The sequence below is a fragment of the Danio rerio genome, chromosome 16, assembly GCF_052040795.2.
Source record: "Danio rerio strain M-AB ecotype USA chromosome 16, GRCz13ab, whole genome shotgun sequence".
Lineage (NCBI taxonomy): Eukaryota > Metazoa > Chordata > Actinopteri > Cypriniformes > Danionidae > Danio > Danio rerio.
Genome location: NC_141036.1, coordinates 40,563,613 through 40,584,513, shown reverse-complemented (window position 1 = coordinate 40,584,513; position 20,901 = coordinate 40,563,613). Strand labels below are relative to the sequence as shown.

Genomic DNA, 20,901 nt, shown 5'->3' with positions numbered 1-20,901 from the left:
ATATCATATTTAACAAACCCTTTACTACAAATCTTGTCATTTTGCTCACATGGATGATTGAATATTAATCAGATGATGTCAATATGCTGCTGTGCCGTCAGCAAATCATTGTATTGCTGATCATGTTTTTGTGGATCGAGAGATCCGTCCTTCACCACACGCAGCAATCTCAGATCAGTTCATCCAGACATTTTAATTTGATTCGCGAACTTGTTTGGAGAACCAAATTAGCCAGACATCAGTTATCACGATCAAAACATCCAGGATATGTTAAATCAAGAATGGACCCCAGGTTTGGATTTTAAAGCAGTGTTTTGAAAATGCAGCCAGAGGCTTGTTGGCAGTTGTATTTCGCTTATTAAGCTTGGATTGACAACAATAGAAGCTAGAACAATAGAAGTATCAGCTTGATTATGCTCTTGCTGGCATTAAAACAGATTCTCATTGCCCCCTCCAGGCGAAAGTGACAGAGGAGTCGTCTCAGTATGAATTTGAGAACTACATGAGGCAACAGCTCTTGTTGGCAGAAGAGAAGAACACTATCCACGAGACCAAGAACTTCCTCAGCAAGAGGCATTTTGGTAACGTACCTCCAGTGAGGCGCCTCGGCCACGACGCTCAGCCCATCAGCCCTCTGGACGCCGCATTACTGGCCCAGCGCTTCCTCCGGAAGTAGAACCACCGTACTGTCACCAGGAGTGAAGCGAGCCACGGAACTGGGCGCACACTTGTGTATGTTTGTGCATGTGAGAGAGAGAGAGAGAGTGTGTGTGTGTGTCCGGCAAACACTGGCCAAGGAACAGCTCAGCACCCTGTCGCTACATTCATCAGCACAGGACACAAACAGGTCTAATGAGACTCTGAACACCATGTCCACCTTTGCCCAAATCTGACACACACTCACTCACTCACACACGCGCACGCACACATAAACAGCAATACCCAACAGAATCATGTAGCAGATCACACACACATAACACACAACCACCCTTTTCCATCCACCTCTCCCCCAGCACTTTCTACAGGAATGCCTCGGATCACATGATCAACCCTTTTGTTCTGTTCCCATCAACCATTATGTCTGTTTCACTCTGACTGCAAATCTACCTCTTACCATTTTTTTTCTATCTCTCTATTTCCTCCTTTCTCGGTCAGTTTTTAGCAGCGCTCTCCGTTCTGAAAGCAGGACTCGTCGTGTTGAGCGGGAGACAAGCACAGGCTCAAGAGCATTAGCATTGTGGTTGTGTAACTATCTTGTCAAAACCAGTGATTGGTTTTTTCCTTGAAAATAAGCTCCCCCTCTCCTCTTCTACTCAAACAGTAGCATTTTGAATACAATTATTCTTTCTTTCCATTGAAGATGTTAACTATCACAAGTTAGAAAGCTAATAACCTCATATTACCGAAGCGCATGTTTCACACTCCTCTTTGAATGGGTTTCTGTTGGCAGCTAGCATCTGTGTCTGGATGCGTAGAACCAAAACTTGGCATCCAAACCAGCCGATATGGTACGTTATCTTATCCCTTCCACCCTCCCTCCCTCCTTCTCTTTTTTTTTTTTCTTTCATCCAATCTGAAGGCACCAAACGCTAAAGACCACCATTTCCTGTGCATTTGACCAGTGTACGTTTCATCGCTTGATGCGCCACCGCAGCGGACTCTTAAGAGCTGAGCTGGGTGGCACTGGTGTGGATTTTCTTGCGTCACGCAGGGCTGTGCTTGGAAAAAGACAAGGTACGGGACAGCTGGTGATGGGATGAAACTGTCAGGAAGCAGGGCGGCTGAGCCGGTAGTCATGCGGAAGTCTAAGCCAAGATAAGCCCTGTAAGCACAGCCCTTAAGACCTCCTTTTCTTTGGTGTCCCTCCATCAAGAGCGCTCGCCCTCTCTGATTGCATGCCAAGCCATCAAAGTGCATCTTCCGCCATGTCTCCGGTGCTTTTCGTTCCCCACACAGATTTCAGCTGCAGCTCAGGGATCATGGATTGGCCGCTAGGGAACGTTTCCGGCAGCAGTGATACACAAAGAAACCCATTGGACAGGGGACTGTCTTTTTGTTTTTAATCCCATCTCCTCATCCACCCCTCATCTCCATCTGTGGTCATTAAATAATGTTCATCAGGAAGGAAATGCCATCAGTCTCACTCAATCCGTTTCTTACAAGGAAACATTTGACTTTTCTGTTTGTTTTTTTTCCCTCCAATCCTGTTTTAAGCTACCCCATGTGTATAAAGCATAACTGTGGGATATCTTGCCTTAGATTATCGACAGATTCAACCGTGAGCAGTGAATATGTACTTTTGATGCTAGATTATATCTTAGTATACTAGGCGGTTGGCTTGCATTGACCTGTGGCTTAGTTTGCAATGCCTTTATGTCCGGCTCCACTCATGTCGTTTAGATGAAAAGGTCATTCAGTACTGTAGGTCTCTCAACTCATGGCTAGCAGCTTGGCTTGTCCTTTTTAACCCGTACTTTAATTTCCTCTGTACTTCTCGCCTTTCTGTTTTCCTTTGTAATTTATTTGCTGTTTATAATTCGTCTGCCATGGTAAATGTAGAGATCATGTATCACTCAGAAGCATTGCTGTGATCTCTCACGTTTTTTCCTTCTATCTTCAGTGAAGGTTTTTCTTTTATCTACTTCCTTCTTTTTTTTTTATTCTTGAATAATTATTGCAACAATCCTATTGGTATATTAAGCTACACTAATTAGGAGACTGACTTTGCATAGCTCTATTTTTAAGTCAACTAAATTATCGTGCACGTTAGCATAACATGTAGAGTTTATCTTGCGAGGTAAGGATGATATCGCGCTCTGGCCAGTGTGAAAGACATCGCAGTGGCAAAATCAGTAGTGCAAAACCCAGTACAGGGTGTTAGTACTTTGAAGATTCACACCAACGTTTCAGCGCAAGCCACCATCGAAAGCATTAGTTTTTCCCACCTCAATGTGAATATATTTGATCGTAAAGCAGTATTGTAGTGGATAATATGTGTGACTTGATGACGGAGAAGAGCAAAGTCTTTTGCGTAGTTTCCAAAAGGAGATCCAATATCCTAGGTCCACGTAGAGATATCACGAAAGCCATTATATCATAGCGAAATCTGTAAGGTTGCAATATGACTGCTGTTGATGTGATTGTTTAGTCTGTATCCAAAACCTATTAAAGAATTAGTATTTTTCAGTTTTAATATAGCCCCCTTTTCGTAAGTGACTCCAAACGGCCCCCCCTCCACCCTTGCATAGGCAGTTTCGTGATGTCCAAATTCTGTCTGCAGCATGAGAAGTGTATGTTGTTGAGCTCTGTATACATTTTACAATTAACAATTAGTGCATGATTCTGATAAGCAAGACGCGCCACGAGATGCAGCAGAAATTGGAGTGAATGTGGGAGTTTGCAAACGCTGAGTACTCCGAAAAAGACACTGCAAGGGAAAATCCTAAACATTAGGTTTGATTTTCTGTTCTTTTTTTAAGCCACTTTGTGCAGGTGTTTCATAAATTGGGAGGTTCGTCTTTTGAATTGTTACCTTTTTTTCTGCGTCTTTTATTAAAACTGGAAAATTAAAATCTGGTATAAAATGAAACTAGTCAAAAGCCTGAAAGTTTGATGTCGTAAGCTGCTCTGTTAGAATGGTGTCAAAGGAAAAAAAAAAACTGGGTAATTGTACAGAGATGAAAAACAAATTTGTATAAAAGACATATTTTTGTACTTCATCAAATCTCTACATGCATGTCAGCAATAAACTTTGATATGGAATTTGTTTGTTTATGGTTTTGTGTATATCTATACTGTTGTGCGGGATCATGGTGGCTCAGTCGTTAGCAATGTCTCCTCACAGCAAGAAGGTTGCTGGTTTGAGCCCCTGCTGGAATTTGCATTTTCTCCCTGTGTTTGTTTGTGTGGGTTTCCTCCTGGTGCTTCAGTTTCCCCACAGTCCAAAGACATGCAGTATTGGTGAACTGAATAAGCTAAACTGGCTGTAGTGTATGTGTGTGAATGTGAGTGTATGGCTGTTTCCCAGTGCTGGGTTGTGGCTGGAAGGGCATCAGCTGCGTAAAACCTGCTGGATAAGTTGGTGATTCATTCTGCTGTGGTGACCCCTGATAAAATAAACAGACTAAGCCGAAGGAAAATTAATAAGTGAATTAATATAGTTGTGTGTCTGCAAAAACACTGCAGTCATTTTGTTCAACGCATTTCAGGATTAAGACTTTGTTCCTATTGAAATAATCTTTTGTATTGATTCTCAATGGTTATTTGGAAGCTGTCAGTGCATTTGGTGACGGTCTGAGAACCGGTGTTCAGTCGATTTGTCCTACCTTGTCAGATTATCCTACCTCCATTCAAAAAGTAGGTAGCACATTTTGATGACGCAATATGCTACCCATCATATTTTGCTACCAATGCAAATTTGAATGTTGAGTATTGTGATATGAAGCTGTAAGATCATCATCACCCTAACCCCAACTTCAGAACCATTCATATACAGTGTTGTACTTGGTAGCATAATCTGACGGGTAGGATAAAATGTCAGGACACCTGTATTCACCACTGCATTTTAGGTGGCGTTCTGCCCTCTTGTGGCAGACAAGTGTAATGACACGCAGTGATACCCAGACTAATATAATTTCTCAATTTATACTATAAAGTACATTGATTTGTTTGGGTTATGTGATGTTGAGAGCAATTCCAAAGCTTTCTTTGTGATATCATCCCAGCTAACCTTTATATATATCCTGCAATCCACTTGTTTTTGCAGTGTCTGGTTTAAAAATGCTTATTTTTATATCAATTTCGAAGGCTGTATGCTATATATTCCTTAGAAAAAATATCACTTTAAAATACATATTATTACTAATCTGAGTTATATGTTACTTGTTATGATGGATGGATGGGCGCACTCTTTAGAGCTTTAAAAACAGCCTTCACTGCTCCATCAAAGTTGGAATAAAGCCAGTGCTTTATTTAATGTAACTTAGATTGTGTTTGTCCTAATGGAAAAAGGCACACACACCAATAATGGCTTGAGGGTGAGTATATTTCTGGATAATTACATTTTTGGATGAACTATTCCTTCAGGTATCTACATTTCCTCTTTTACAGAAGACTTTCGGCATCGTAAGTGCTCATTAATCATCTGAATGTTTGTGTAGATGTTGGAGCTCTGGTCATTATTCTCCTGTATTGTATGTTATCTGCCAATTTTGTTTGCCAGAATAAGCTTCAGTGTGGACCCAACCTTATTAGTCAAAGCAATGATTATGGCAAGCTGTGTTAACATTAAATTGCTGTTTATTAGTTACTATTTTATTTACTAGCACATTTTTTTAAATAAACTATACGTCAATGCAAAGATATCTTGTTTCAGCTTTTAATACTTAAATTTCAATTTCTAAACCGACTTTGTGGTACTGGGTCATAACTGGGCTATTAGTCTCTAATGCCTCATTTCCACTGAGTTGTGAGGTACATTATGGGTCAGATTTATCAGGCTTGTGTCTTCACTGCCAAAGAGTACCCTTTTGTTAGGCATGGTGGTGTACAACAGAAAGTCGGAGTCGATGAGATTTACTTTTACGACAATGATAAAGTAAAACTGTATGGGTTATCCATATATCCTACAAAACATAATTTATACACGTAAATTATTGTGTTTAAATGTTAATTATTAACCTTTCTGTGAATATCTGCAATTAGGCCTATATAAAATGAATAAATAAAAAATATAGCTCATGGGCAAGCCCAAATATATACAGCCTCTTACAGTCTCCGAAATGTTATCTATTACAAAAAATGTACACACAATACATGTTTAGGCTTTTTTTTTTGGTTTCAAAATCAATTCGACACGTATAAGATTAAAGTCAAGGCAAACTCCTCTTTAGTCTTCACTGGCACATGTAACCTAGTTGTAATTCTGTCATTCCCAGTTTATAATTGTCCAAAAGGGTATGATAATAGTTAAACATGGTGGTTTGTTCATGTTTTAGGTGGCTGAAACAGTCATTTGCTCCTTTGTTTTTTTTTTTTCCCCGCATTTGTCAGTTTCGGAAAGGATGTGAGAGTCAGCACTTTACTAATAATGCGGACGTTATTATCTTGAGCTCAAGTTAACTGTTTTACATATAAACCTTTGGAGAGCACACACAAATATGGGCCGTTTCCAATGAGTGGTAAGTTTCAGCACGCTTTTATGGCCGTTTCCACTGTCTAAAGCAGGGGTGCTCAACCCTGTTCCTGGAGATCAACCTTCCTAAAGAGTTCAGCTCAAACCCTGATCAAACACACCTGAATCAATTAATTAGGACCTGAACAGCACTTAATAAGTACAGGCAGGTGTGTTTAATATGGGTTGCAACAGAAATCTGCAGGAAGGTCGATCTCCAGGAACAGGGTTGGTCACCCCTGGGCTGCGTCCGAAACCGCCTACTACTTAGTAGGTGCTGCATTTGAATTTAAACGTACTACTGGGCCGTTAAAAAAGTACGTTCTATACAGTATGAATGTGAAAAGTATGAATGGAATTCAGACGTACTACATCCGCCATTTTGTCATGGTCACGTGACCTATACCTGTGTCAGTTGCATTGCCTCACTTCCAATCATGAATTCTCTCACGAGGCATTATGGGATAGCGCAGCGTGCATGAGATGCGCACTTCAGAATCTAGTAGAAGTAGTACGTCATCCGGGTACTTCTCGCCTACTGATTTTCGAATTCTATGAATTCGGACACACTACTCGGCTCGCATACTGATTTTAGCGTACTATATAGTATGGAAGTATGCGGTTTCGGACGCAGCCCTGGTCTAAAGATACAAAAAAATAAAATTTTTTCGGAACAGTATCTAGCACAACAAAAGGGTATACCAAAAGTCGTAGTGAGACGCGCAGCTGAACGCTATTGGTTTATAGAGAAACATCACTACTTGCTTAAAATCAAAGGAAGCAGCATTTTTAAATGCACAGCCGAGACATTACATCGTAATAATATATACATATGATGAGCCATGGTCGACTGAAGCTCAAACAAACAGTCATCTTCATCGTGATGAACAGCCACAAAGCCAAGAAGATAAGCAGAATCTACGCTGTGCCCTATAGTTGTTTTCAAGGCTGTCTAAAGCGCGAGCGGTTTCACTTTCTTGAGTGTTTTGCCATGCATCTATGTTCGAAATATTTCTTCTTGAGCTGATGATAATAATGTGTGCATGATTATTGAAGTGCTTCTGACATGCGATCATGTCAGAAACAGACAAGCACCTTTTGGCAGTGGAAACACAAGCCTGATAAAGGTGACATAAACCCTAATGTACCCTTAAGTGTAAACGGGCAATATAAGGCCACATTTTGTAAATAAAATGTTAAAACGGCTTGCCATACGAAGCAAACAGTTCGTACACGTGAACTTCATCTCCCAAAAGAGTTGCAAAACCAACTTGAGCTTAATAGTTTACAAGGCATTTATCTGTTGAAAGCATATTTTGACAGCAAACTCTCCCCTAAACATATTCAACTGGTTAGTTGTCCTTTATCGCCGTCGAGTGATTTCAAACAGCACGAAACATTCACAGGATGCATACAAGGCCTCCATATGAGCTGCTGAACAAAACTGTGCTCGCAAAGCAAATTCCTCGGCCGTTTGTTTTCATTTCTCTGTGTCTGTCCCTAGTGTGCTCAAAACAACATATGGTAGTTTACGTGCGCGATCTCCAGAGCTCTTTTTGGACATCCTTTATTGATTTTTTTCTTCTTCAAAATATTGCATAAAATATCCGGCTCATTTGTTTCCAAATATGCGGATATTCCGAGTAGTTATACATTTTATGGTGAGGATGATGAAGCTTAAATACTTTTATTTTTTTATGTGTGAATTTGTTCAGAAATTTTGGTTTGACTATCGTTATTTAAACACTCCTCCATCTTTGCACAATCTTTTAGTTTTGAAGAAATTATTTGTTATTACTCAAAATCTTCACATAAATCTAAATAATTTATCTTCAACTTTTTTATCTTGTTTAGACAATTTTTTATACAAAAGCAAAAATGCATGACTTCAGTCGACATTTTCTGATTGAAGATGACTCGCTGCTCAAATCTTTCCGTATGTAAAAAAAATGTGTCAGATTCCTGGTTCTGTATGAAGAACTGTTGTCTATTGACTGATTTGAGTAAGATTCCTAATGCTCTTAATTTGCTTTCATACACTTTTATACAATTGTAATTTACCTACCCCTTTCTTTGTTTTGTTAGTCTTTTTTCTTTCTGCAGCTAATGAAGCTTGTATTTTTTCTCCTTTGTATATCAATCTCCGAATTGTGGTTGTATATTTGCATTTTTTAATAAAAAAAAAAAAAAAGAAAGACATCCTTTATTGATGATCTGATTTCTTGTCAAGCCGTGTTCAGATAAGGGATGTGTTCCTTGCAGTCATTGGTTCGTTTCGCTGATTCATAAAGTCTCCTCTCCTCCTGTAAGCGCTTGGCCTACGGCAAGCTGAATTAACATTTAATCTATAAGCCGTATCTACTTTAATGCTAGTAGTGTAGGCCTATATTGTAGGTACGAATATATTAAGAACTACCTGATCATAAACTAGTGTACATTTCTTCAATTACAAGTTCTTTAGTAACAAGTAGTCTATTAGTTGGCTACAAAGATAGGATATAACAGCCTGATCTCACAAGAAAATGTAAATATTTTACATTTTGCCAGTTTAGTGGCTAATTTGTACGAATTCGTATGAGTTCAGTAGTACGAAATTGTACGATTTTAAAAAGGAAGCGTGGCACCCAACCCCACCCCTAAACCAAACCGTCATTGGGGGATGAGCAAATCGTACAAAATTGTACTGATTAGATCGTACGTATTCATACGAATTAGCCACTAAATCAAAAACACACTTATGTTGGACACTTATGTTGTGCCTGTTGGTAATGCTGTCATTTCCTATTAATATAACATCATCAAATAATAAAATTAGAATTATTGATTGGCCAAAAATAAAATGAAAAAATAATAATTGAAACAAACCTTCCTAGCAGTCTGTGCATTGCTTTGAGTAAGGCATTGGCGCTGTTCAGTGGCGTAAGTATTCCGCTCTCCACTACACTGCAGGTCTTGATGGTCATTTTGTAACTGTATCCGATTTTTAATTCTTTATTTTTTTTGCTGACCTGCTATCATAATCTTTTAGAAGTGACTCGTATCCGATCGTCTGAATTTACAGAGCACATGGCAAAGGCGCATTGACCAGGAAAAAAAAAAGAGTGGACGCTGACTAACAGCTGATAATTAAAGAGTGCCCTTTTCGCTATTCCTGTATTTAATCTGTTTGCAGCTTTTGACCAGCTGTTTTACTATAGTTTATGACGGAAAGGTTTTCATTTGTCTATCTTCTTTTGATATATAGGCTTTTTTAAAAACCTTTAGGCTTTTTAATGTAATGTCCATGGTGTGATTTATGCACGTGATGTATTTACTAGTTTATAGTGATTAGCAATGGTTACGTGGCAGACATTGCGCTCTCTCGCTCTCATTAACATACTTAAATACCTGTGCTATATGACAGTATGAAAGCTGTTTAAGTCCTCGTGTATGAGATTTAAGGATTGGGACTCTGCTGAAGTCTGTTCTGAAAAGAAAGTGTCAGCCTTGACGTTATTTGCTATGGTTTTTAATGACGTGCGACTCGCATTGACAGGTAAAAATCCGATGTACCTGCTTACACGCCAGACACGACAGCACAGATCTGATTCATATCGGATAAGTTTCCACATATGAACAAGGCCTGAATCTGATTTGAGTAAATTGTAATCCATGTGATTTGTTCCTGCTTATACGTACATGGGCCATATGCTATCTGTGCCACATGGGAGAAAAAATAATCGGAATTGAGTCACTTGAACAATGCAGTATAAATGCAGCCTAAAATGAAATGGCTTGAAAACATATACTACATTTCTTAAAAGATTAAATGTTAAAAGGGCTTGCCATACAGGATCTGTATGGAGTTAATGTAACAAATTAGAAGTGTTTGATAAATGATGTTATGGGACCCCTGGGGTTCAGTACTAGTTTAATGACTCAAATCGCCTTTGTCAAATGTGTGAAGCACTTTACCTCATAGCGTTGGCCACATTAAAGAGAGAGTGAGCAAGGCTGGTTAACTCGAGACGCCAGGGTTAAATTGGAGACATTTGTAGTGAATCCTTTGCTGTGGGTTGTGGAGCTGTTGTTTGCTACAGACATTCAAGTTTCCAGTCTTACAATTACAATTTTTGAAGCTTAGTTGGCAGTTGTTAACGTTTAATGTTGTATACTGTAGATGCATTTAAAGTGTTTTAATGTAATGTAACATGATGTTTAGTTTTAGAATTTATTTAAATGTTATGGGAATTTATTTAATGGTTGTAAATATTGTTGTTATTTTTTTAGCATTGTTTTCATTTCAAATGTTTTAATAATATTTTGTATTTATGTATATTTATTTATTTTGACCATTTTTAAAATATATTTATTTACCTGGTTACATTTATTTATTAATTTAGTTACATTTATTTATATAATTGATTACATTTATTAACATATTTGGTTACACTTTTATTATTATTTTACCTGTTACATTTATTTACAAGTAATTTAATTGATTATCTAGTTGTTTTTCCGGGTTACATCTCTCTCTTTCTATCTCTTTCACTCAAACTCTATTTAAAATGAGCTGAAACAACAAAGAAATTGAGTTTTTTAATGGGGATAATTTAATTGTCATGTTCAATCAGCTTAAATGTGTAAAAACTAATGAGTTAACTTAATTCCTTTCTGTTCTCCCTACACAAATCGTTTGTGTGGAACTTAGCATGTTTCAGTGCTCTTTCTTTCTTTACATATACTTATTTGGTTATGTTTATTTTATTACTAATGTACCACCATAAAGTGTTACCACTTTGGTGAATAATCAAGTTGCATATATATTTTAATAGTTGTTTATTTATTAATTTTTTTATATATATATACTGGGGGTGTATATATATATATATATATATATATATATATATATATATATATATATATATATATATATATATATATATATATATATATATATATATATATATATATATATATATATATATATATATATCGTGGTGCCTCAGTGGCTAAAATTGTTTCCTCACTGCAAGAAGGTTGCTGGTTCAAGTCCCAGCTGGGGTATTTCTATGTGGGGTTTGCATGCTCTCCCCGTGTTGGTTTGGGTTTTCTCCGGTTTCTCCCACAGTCCAAAGACATGTGTTATATGGAAATTGAATAAACTATATTGGCCGTAGTATGAGTGTGTGTGGATATGAGAGTATATAGTTGTTTCCCAATACTGGGTTGCAGCTGGAGGGGCATCTGCTGCGTAAAACATGCCAGAATAGTTGGTGGTTCATTCCACTGTGCGACCCCTGATAAATCAGGGACTAAGCCAAAGGAAAATCAATGAATGATACAAACTGGTTAAATTTTGTAATTGGTTATATGTCATATCATTAAATAAATAGATGAACAATTTAATGAGTGTGAAATAATTAAACGAAGCTTCAAATAAGTGTAACAGATTTAGTAATACCTTATTTTGTCATAGAGGGTTACGGCTGCATGAAGGTGAATAATTGAAGTCATCTGCTTTTGGAAGAGCTCTGGGTTTGGTCTCTCTGTCATGCTCTTTCATTCCTCTTGAACACGTCGCCTTGGCTTTGACAGGATGCAGGAGATTCAGGGCAGGACCTGTTTGTTTCCTCTGAACAGATCAGCAGTGGGCTTTTGACTCTTTCAGATTCTGCTGAACAGTGTCATCTCTCAGGGCTGACGCCTGAAGGCCTAGTGCATTTCTGCAAGATTTGTCTAATTCACTCATTGATATGGCATGATGTAAAAACACAAGCATCCTCACTAAAAGCAAAACAGTTGAAGGAAAATAAGACTTTGTATGTTTGTAAAAAGAAACAAATGATTGAGAACCATTAATGATTAAAGTAATGACTAAGACAATGCCATATCCACACATACACGTATATTTTTTATTAATTTTCCACACTTTTGTTAAAAAAAAAACAACTTCTTTAGAAGTGAGCAAAAATACACTTTGATGCATTTTGGGCTTGCTGAACCAATCAATTACAGGTGGAGATAGACTAGTTAATCACACTTTAATGCTGGGTTCACACCAAATGGGGAATTAAGTATTTTTGCAGTAAAGTGCAAACAAGTCAATGCAAATTTCAGAGCAGAGAAGGATTATGCAATGCGTTTGCCAAAAGCTTGCAAAATTTGCCTCATTCGCATCTTCCACATTTGGTGTGAACCCAGCTGTGTTGGCCTATCAGAAGGGAGAAAACCACAAACGCTGATGAGACGAAAACTCCGTTTGTAGTGTCTACAAGATCACGACATACTCAGAGTTTTCAGAAAGTTTAGCTTTCAGTCACCCAATACGGCATTTTGTGTGGGCAGACAGAAAAAACAGCGTAGAAAAAAAGGTGGTTTTGAAAATACCCGTGTTCGTGTGGACAGGGCCTAATATACATTGTATCAGCTGGTGACTGGTGCACATGTGCATGCAAAACTCTTTGTGTGTTGGTTTCTTCTAAAAATGCTGGATATTAAGAAATATCTGGTGAAAAGGCCAGTGTGTATTCACAAATGTCCACTCACTACATTGGTCTTCATACCTCACATGAACTACATTTACAGTTGAAGTCAGAATTATTTTCCCCCCCTTTTAATTTTTTTTTTCTTTTTAAAATATTTCCCAAATGATGTTTTACAGAGCAAGGAAATTTTCACAGTATGTCTGATAATGTTTGTTCTTCTGGAGAAAGTCTGATTTGTTTTATTTTGGCTAAAATAAAAGCAGTTTTTAATTTTTTAAGAATCATTTTAAGGTCAAAATTATTAGCCCTTTTAAGCTATATATTTTTTTTCGATAGTGTACAGAACAAACCATCATTATACAATAACTTGCCTAATTACCCTAACCTGCTTAGTTAATTTAATTAACCTAGTTAAGCCTTTAAAACTCACTTTAATCTGAATAGAATTGTCTTGAAAAATATCTTGTCTAATATTATTTACTGTTATTATGGCAAAGATAAAATAAATCAGTTATTAGAAATGAGTTATTAAACTATTATGTTTAGAAATGTGTTGAAAAAAATCTGCTCTCCATTAAAAGAAAATTGGGGGAAAAAATTAACAGGGGCTAATAATTCAGGGGGCTAATAATTCTGACTTCAACTGTACATGGACATCATACCTGCCAACACTCCCATTTTTCCCGGGAGTCACCCGTATTTCAGACTTATCTCCCGCCACCCTTCCGTTTTGTTATTTCTCCTGAAAAACTCCCATATTTCACCCCCCTACCCCCTCAGTTCTCTGCTTTTTGGTACAGTTGGACAGCCCACCGGGTTGCCTACTTTGATATAGTATCCGATCGCAGCGGTCACCTGAAACCCGGAGCATAGTACAGTTATTTAACTGGTTCTCAGCTGTGTTAATCAGACACCTCAGCCCCGACCCTGGTCTCCTGGATTTTCAGAGACAAATGTTGGCAGATGTGCTGGACATCAGTAATCAAATTAATTGCCTTAATCTAAATAAGAGAATAGTATGATTAAGGCGTTTACATGAGTTGCTTTTTTAATGTTTCTTTCATGATCCCGTTTTACATGTTATAGCACATAATTCGATTAGCGTCAACACGCTATTCACATTTCCTCCGGAGTTTTGTGTAATTTTGGATGTTTTGTTTTTAATTTGTCAACTTTAACTGCAGTTTGGTACTTTCACTTTCATTCAGAAACATTTCATGCATGGCCCCCGTGACAAACAAGACATTGGATGGGAGTATGAACTGCTGGAAGAGTGTAGTTTAATTGAAGTTGATTCTGCACGCCGTATGGGGAAAAACCCTCCGCATTTTGAGATGCAGGTGTCTGTGGTCCTTCACCGACTCGGTAGGTACAGAGAATAGTGTCAAACAGCCGTGTATGTATAGAATATCCTGTTGCAAAATTCAGCGAAATGTCCTACACAACAATAATAGTTTGATTGTGGTGTTTACATCATGTGCTGCACTTCAATAATGCGACTAAAGTCGGCATACTCCACATACCTGATTATTGTTTAGTTCGATTATGACCTTACTCAGATTAAATTAACCAAATCATTGTCGACATGGTAGACTCTTATTCAGAGTATTGTCTTATTGTCATGTTCCAATCGGGTTATTGGTGTCCATGTAAACATATACTCGTGGATACATTTTTAATATGGGCCTACTCATTTAAATGTACTCATCTTTTTTTCTTGCACTAAACCAAAAATCTTCACTTTTTTTAAAGAGGGATATGAGCACAGATAATTTGCCTGATATTGTCCACTACATTTTATCATAAAAAACACATTCAATGGCTTACAATGTTTCTTTTGCTAGCACACATTGAACAATTAATCCATACAGGTTAATCCACTAAGGCAGAAAAGAAGTTTGTTTTGGAAATCTTCAATCATAGTCAGACTATTCCATAAATGGAGTGATGGTCCCTTGTTGATCTAAGTTTGAGTTAGTAGGTTGAGATCTAAGTCGATTTCAGCCACAATATTTTTTACCACGGCCCTTCTACTGTTAGTTTACTACAAGGGAATGATGCACAGAACAGACTTTAAACTTAATTTCACAGGTTTAGGGTTAATTTCCACCAGAGTTTTGTTGGAAAAACCTGGCAACTCTGGAACCACTACTATTTTTCATTCAACTTCCTCCTCTTGACTTAATGATGCCCATTGTTTTATCAATGTAAAAGATGATCGCAGTGAATCGATCGATAAATCATAAGCATCCAACGTTCCCAAGTAATCACACATGATTTCACACAGCATCCACTAGCATCCCTAATCCCCCAAATTTGAAATGTAAACGTGAACACTTGCCTCCAGTAATTGTTTTCTTGCTCTGTTGAATCAGGAAAATCGCCAAGCTGTAATCGAAGTCCGAGTCATCCTTCTCCAGAGAGGATCATCTTTGTTGTCCATTCCATTCTTGTCCCTTTCCAGCACAGTATCCTCCGTTCGACCCGAGAGCCCCATTGACTCCATTATTATTCGCTGGATGAGATCCAGACTCGGTCAATTAAAGCCTTCTGCTGCGCTGGAGGACGTGCTGAGGAACCTGCTGTGTCTCTGTCTCTGAGGCCTTTGTATCCTTGACCTTGAGCGTATGAGATCTGACCGCTCTCACTGCTTTCCCAAAAGCCCTGACACTGATTTATCTACCGCCCTGCAAGGACTGAGACCCTATGCGTGTGTGTGTGGATCTGAGGAGCCTCACAGGCCAAAAGTTTCCTGCATGTTTGTTCCTGCAGGAAACCAAACTTAAAATTAACTGGCCTCATTTAAAACAGGCAACTTAAATCGTATGAAGAAACTGACTGCAACAAACCATTTAAGTTCAACAACAAATCCTATTGAGTACTGTGAACTTAATCCATTTGGGTAATGAAGCAAATTGAGCTCAGTAAAACCCTGTAAATGATGAGAACTCAAACCAACTGGGCACTGTAAAACCCAATAAGTTAAGGCAACTCAAACCATTTGAGTAAAGCGATTGCTACAAAGCATTTGAGTTAAACTAATCTATATGAGTACTGTGAACTTAAACCATTTAAGCTGAAGTAATGAGGTATTTAATTAACTCATTACTTTTAACACTGAGTTCAAAACACTTTTCAAATGATTAGAATTAACTTTTAGTAAATTTTGAGTTAACTACACTCATTTCATTTAATAAAATTGACTGTTGAGTTTTACACTGTGTGGAACCCAGAATTTCTATATAGTGTACTAGAGATTCTAGTATTGTAGGTTTCATTATTAGTTTGAATTTGTTTTAGTTTTTATACTTTCTGCTTTCATTTTAGTTACAGTGCGTGTTCTTTGCCATTTTTTAGTTGTTGTTTTAAAGATACTGTAGCTTTACATATTTGCTATATAAAGTATATCCAAAACTGAAAATGAGTAATATTATCATTTCTATTTCTTTCAGCACTAATAGGCTTAATGTATTTGTTTTTCTATACGCTATTCATGTAAAGTGCCATATAATTCTGCACGATCTCTGTACACTCTTTCCTCTATTCCCTTTGGGGTTTTATTTTCCTCATCACGTCCGCTTATTTCACGTGTCTCTGTATATTTGTGAAACTGTAAGCAGGCTGACAGTGAGGCCGTCTCTCTGCACCTCTGCTCACTGTGAACATCTGCTTTTGGGGAGAGAGTGACCTCTTCAATGGGAGCCCTGTGTCCTCTGTCAACACTGAGGGCTGCCAGAGCTGAGAGACGCACAGGTTTGCCTACATCACTGCAGATTTCTATGTGCCCAAAGTGCCTTTCACTTCAAGTCTGCTTAAAGATCCTCAGGGAAATTTCTAAAAATGTTTTTCTTTCTGGACAATCTCCCAAACACCTAGCTGTTTATAGGAACCGTTTTATGCAACATGATCTCAAGGCAATTCGTAACTTTTTGGATTTAGTGGCTAATTTGTACGAATTTGTATGGTCTCATTCATTCATTCATTCATTTTCTTTTCGGCTAAATTCCTTTATTTATCTTTGGACTGTGGGGGAAACCGGAGCACCCGGAGGAAACCCACGCGAGCACAGGGAGAACATGCAAACTCCACACAGAAACGCCAACTGACCCAGCCGAGACTCGAACCAGCGACCTTCTTGCTGTGAGGTGACAGCACTTGATACTATTATATTAATTATAATTCCAATTCATTTTACTGACCCCAACATTGTTGTTGATAACTGTTGCGAAGGGGCACCCTTTATATTGAGTAAAGGGCTGAGGCTTGAGCACCTAAAGCCCCCCAGGCCACACTGTTTAAACTAATTTATGTTTGCAGCAAAATGTGCATCATGACAGGTAATCCTGCAGATTTATGTTTAGATCTAAATGTTTGTCCAAATGTCACAGGCTGAAGATTAATAGTGTCCTGTAGTAACCTGGTCGTTTTTTTTCTGTTCAACAGGAAGCCAGTAACTCTCTATCTGTACATACAAACTCATTGAAATCCCTCAGAGGTCACAAAGCAGCCAATAGTGTGTGAGTAAATGTGTGTGCATGTACATTGAGACAGAGTGATTACGACTTTAACAGCTGTCCTTCCTCATACAGGCACATCTCTATGGAGAGGCTCAAAGGAAGCACAAGTTCAGCTTCCAAGGGAACGGGAGAAAAACACTAGGAAAGGCATCTAGAGCTGCATGCTGGATCAATCCTCTCACCGCTGGGAGTCCAAACTAACTTTGGCACAACACAGCATCAACATTCCATTCAAACTGAAGGCAGGCAAATGCTGGTGCGCAGTAATGTTTTTGCCATGAGATGTGTTGAAAACAATGTTCCGGCACACCCGTGTCATTTTATATCCTGGCAACCGACAGTCTTTTTGTCCTGTTGTTGTCATTGCCTTTGGCTCCTGCGCCAAAATGACTGCTGAATGATGAATGACTGAAATTTGGATCTTGTCTTCTTTGGGGAAAGAAAGCACATTTGGTTAAAGCATTAAACTGAGGAAATTGTGTTGAATGAAACACGATTCTTCTTTCTTTTTGATCCTTCATCTGTTTCACAGGTTACTAAAGAATGTGTTTTAGTTGTTGTTCTGGAACAAACGGATGAGCGGCAAATTATGCAAGCCAAAGATAGCTAAACATTGATTAAAACATTGACTGTTGCTACAGGTTGTTTAAAAATGTTTTTATTATGCTGCTGTAGTTTTCATAGAAAGGGACACGTGATGGCTCAGTGGTTAGCACTGTCACTTCACAGCAAGAAGGTTGCTGGTTCGAGTCCCATTTGGGTCAGTTGGCGTTTCTGTGTGGAGTTTGCATGTTCTCCACATGTCAGGATTAGGGTTCCTCCCGGTGCTCCGGTTTCCCCCACAGTAAAAAAACAAGGGGTACAGGTGGATTTAATAAACTAAACTAGTCTAGTGTAGTGTATGTGTGTGTTTGAGTGTGCATGTGTGTTTCCCAGTACTGGATTGCTGCTGGAAGGGCATCCGCTGTGTAAAACATTTGCTGGATATTTTGGCGGTTCATTCCGCTGTGACGACCTCTGATGAATAAAGGGACTAAGCGGAAGAAAAGTGAATGAATGAACGACTGAGAACATTAGTACCTTGTTTTGTTGTCACAATATGTTCCAAAATTTGAGCATCCATCATAGAGAAATTGCAGTTCCAAGTAGGTCAAGGGCGGGTGTTTAGACTAGCCAAAGTGATCTACGCAGCAGAGATTCATCTTTCACCGGGGTCTTCGATGACCACAGCATTTGATCTGCATAAGGATCGAATACAAGATTTAGAAACACACAGGTTCCCAGTAGGTTACTAGAATTGTGTAGGATTCCTTCATGAGTCCTGCATGTTCTCTTTAGGCTTCCTACAGGTGTCCTGCACGTTTCCTAAAGGATTAATGTTCCTTGTTGGATTCCTGCTGGAGTTCTGCTCGTTTCCTGAAGGATTAATGTTCCTTGTTGGATTCCTGCAGGAGTACTTTGCGTTCTACATATAATTTATGCAGAAGTCCTGCTTGTTCCCTGTAGGTTTCCTGCAGAATTCTTCCATGGTCCTTTTTTAGGATCCCTTCATGTTTCTTGTATGATTCCCTCATGTTCCCTCTAGGAATCCTTCATGTTTTTTGAAGAATTCCTGTCTGTTTCTCGTAGGGTTCTTTCATGTTCCTTGTAGGATTCCCGCATGTTTCCTGTATGATTCCTTCATGTTTCTTGTAGAATTCCTGCACGTTTCCTTTAGGATTTCTTTATGTTCCTTGTAGGATTCGTGCACATTTCCTGTAGAATTCCTTTGTGTTTTTTGTAGGATTCCTGCACATGTCCTGTAGAATTTCTTTGTGTTCCTTGTATGATTCCTGCATGTTCCCTGTTGGGAACCTTAATTTTGTAGAATTCCTGTAGGATTCTTTCATGGTCCTTGTAGAATTCCTGCACGTTTCCTGTACAATTTCTTCATGTTTTTTTGTAGGAGTCCTGCACATTTCCTGATTTCATGTTCCTTTTAGGATTCCTGCACATTCCCTGTAAGATTCCTTCATGTTCCATGTAAGATTCCTTTATGTTCCTTGCGGGATTCCTGCACGTTTCCTGTAGAATTTCTTCGTAGTTTTTGTAGGAATCCTGCACCTTTCCTGTAGGATTTCATGTTCCTTGTAGGATTCCTGCACATTCCCTGTAGGATTTCTTCATGTTCCTTGTAAGATTCCTTCATGTTCCTTGTAGGATTCCTGCACATTTCCTGTAGGATTTCTTCAATTTCCTTGTAGGATTCCTGCATGTTCTCTGTAGGACTTATTCATGTTCCTTATGGGATTCCTTCACGTATTCTTTAGGATTCCTGCAGGAGTCCTGCATGTTTAACACAAAATAAATAAACCATTGCTAAGTTATTATATTTTTTAACCTCAGTGAGTATATTGGAGCAATAGCTAACATTTAGTACTGTAAGTGTGAGCAGAAGCAAAAAGTTGCTTGTTTTAAATGAATTTAATGGTCACAAACCCTTTAAATTAAACATGATTGTGTTGTCTTTTTCTTTTATCTATTCCACAGGTGTCCAGTCTTTTGGATAAATTAAAGAACAGAAAATTATGCAAGAAGCAATTGATAACATATTAACATTCAGATTTAAGTGGTGCTGTGTGGCCACTGGCTTTCCGGTAAGCCTAAGAATTTCCAGTCCCCTGCTTTTCTGCTTTCTTGCTTCCTGTTCTCCTCAGTCTCTCATGAGAGATTGGGGTGGGGGGCATTTTTCAAGCTTCCTCTGTATCTTAAGCAAGCTTTGGTGTGGGTGGCTGGAAAAGTCTCCCTCGACATGCTATAATCAGAGAGCTAAACTTCAGAGAACTTCATAATCTTAGAAAAGCCCATTTTCATAGGACAGGATAAGTGTTCAGATGTTGGCATATTAGATACTGACAATGAAACCAGTGTGTGTATGTGTGTGGGTCTCTGTATATGTGTGTGTGTGTGTGTGTGTGTGTGTGTTTTCTGTAAGAGTTACTCATCACTACTTCCAGTACTGGCACTGCTGTGACTTACCAAACAAACCTTTTAGCCTTTATGAGTAAAGCCTCCTGCTCTAAAGCACAGTCTGATGGATAATGTTCTCAGCTGAACTAAGTTGTTGCTGTTTAAATATTTGTTGCCTTTATAAAGTGACTCCCACTTTCCTGGAATCCTTTTCGCTCAGGAGAGAGAAAGAGAAACAGAGCGAGTGCTTGGTGACACACACATAAACCAGCCAAGAGAAGAATGGCAACTTATGAAGCTTTGCGGTAAACAGCTATTTTTACTAAGCTTTTCCTCTCTGGCCTTAGTGAAGGATACTTCTACATGCTCATCTTGGGCTTATGTGGGAAACGCTAAATATCGATGGGAGAAGTTTGGGTTTGGCCAAACCATGTAGAGTGATGAACTGCCTTGCAGGGTGCAATTGTCCCTCTCTCGGCCTCACCACCATGAAACCAGGGTGGAGTACCAGTGGTTTCTTTTGTCAGAGTTTATTACCAGAGATGCCAGTGTGACCTGCGTTTTTGTAAACCACCAGCAGGACAAAATTCCGGTGGTCTGGCACACACAGATTGATCTCTAATGAGCCTGTAGAGACAATTGTCAGCCTTAAAAATATTACAGGTTGCCAGAGTGGATTCCTGGCTGTTCCAGGGTTACTATTTGGTTGCTAAGGTGAGGCTTGGTGGTTGATGTGGTTTTACCAGTGGTTACAAAACAGTTTTGAAGGTAGAAAAGGTGTTCTGTATGTTGGCCA

The 20,901-nt window shown here is 38.6% G+C and overlaps 1 protein-coding gene and 1 long non-coding RNA gene across 6 annotated transcripts in view; both read left to right on the top strand.

Moving 5' to 3' along the window:
- The window catches only part of stk40 (serine/threonine kinase 40), a 37,285-nt gene extending 33,523 nt beyond the window's left edge, over window positions 1-3,762 (top strand). For all 4 annotated transcript variants that reach the window (XR_015511718.1, XR_015511719.1, XM_087287415.1 and 1 more), the window contains one exon: window positions 458-3,762. Coding sequence is in view for 2 of the 4 variants with exons in the window: in XM_087287415.1 (XP_087143541.1) it covers window positions 458-676 (219 nt within the window). In the remaining 2 variants the exon portion in view is untranslated. The remainder of the gene's footprint in view (window positions 1-457) is intronic.
- A 9,851-nt stretch (window positions 3,763-13,613) lies between these two features.
- Window positions 13,614-17,649, top strand: LOC141378247 (uncharacterized). Of its 2 annotated transcripts, none has more exons than XR_015511717.1 (4): window positions 13,614-14,004; window positions 15,015-16,392; window positions 17,083-17,156; window positions 17,229-17,649. It is a non-coding gene; the product is annotated as an uncharacterized LOC141378247 (long non-coding RNA). The 2 variants fall into 2 exon arrangements; XR_015511716.1 differs by having other exon boundaries at window positions 13,820-14,004; window positions 15,015-16,784.
- Window positions 17,650-20,901: the final 3,252 nt, after the last annotated feature.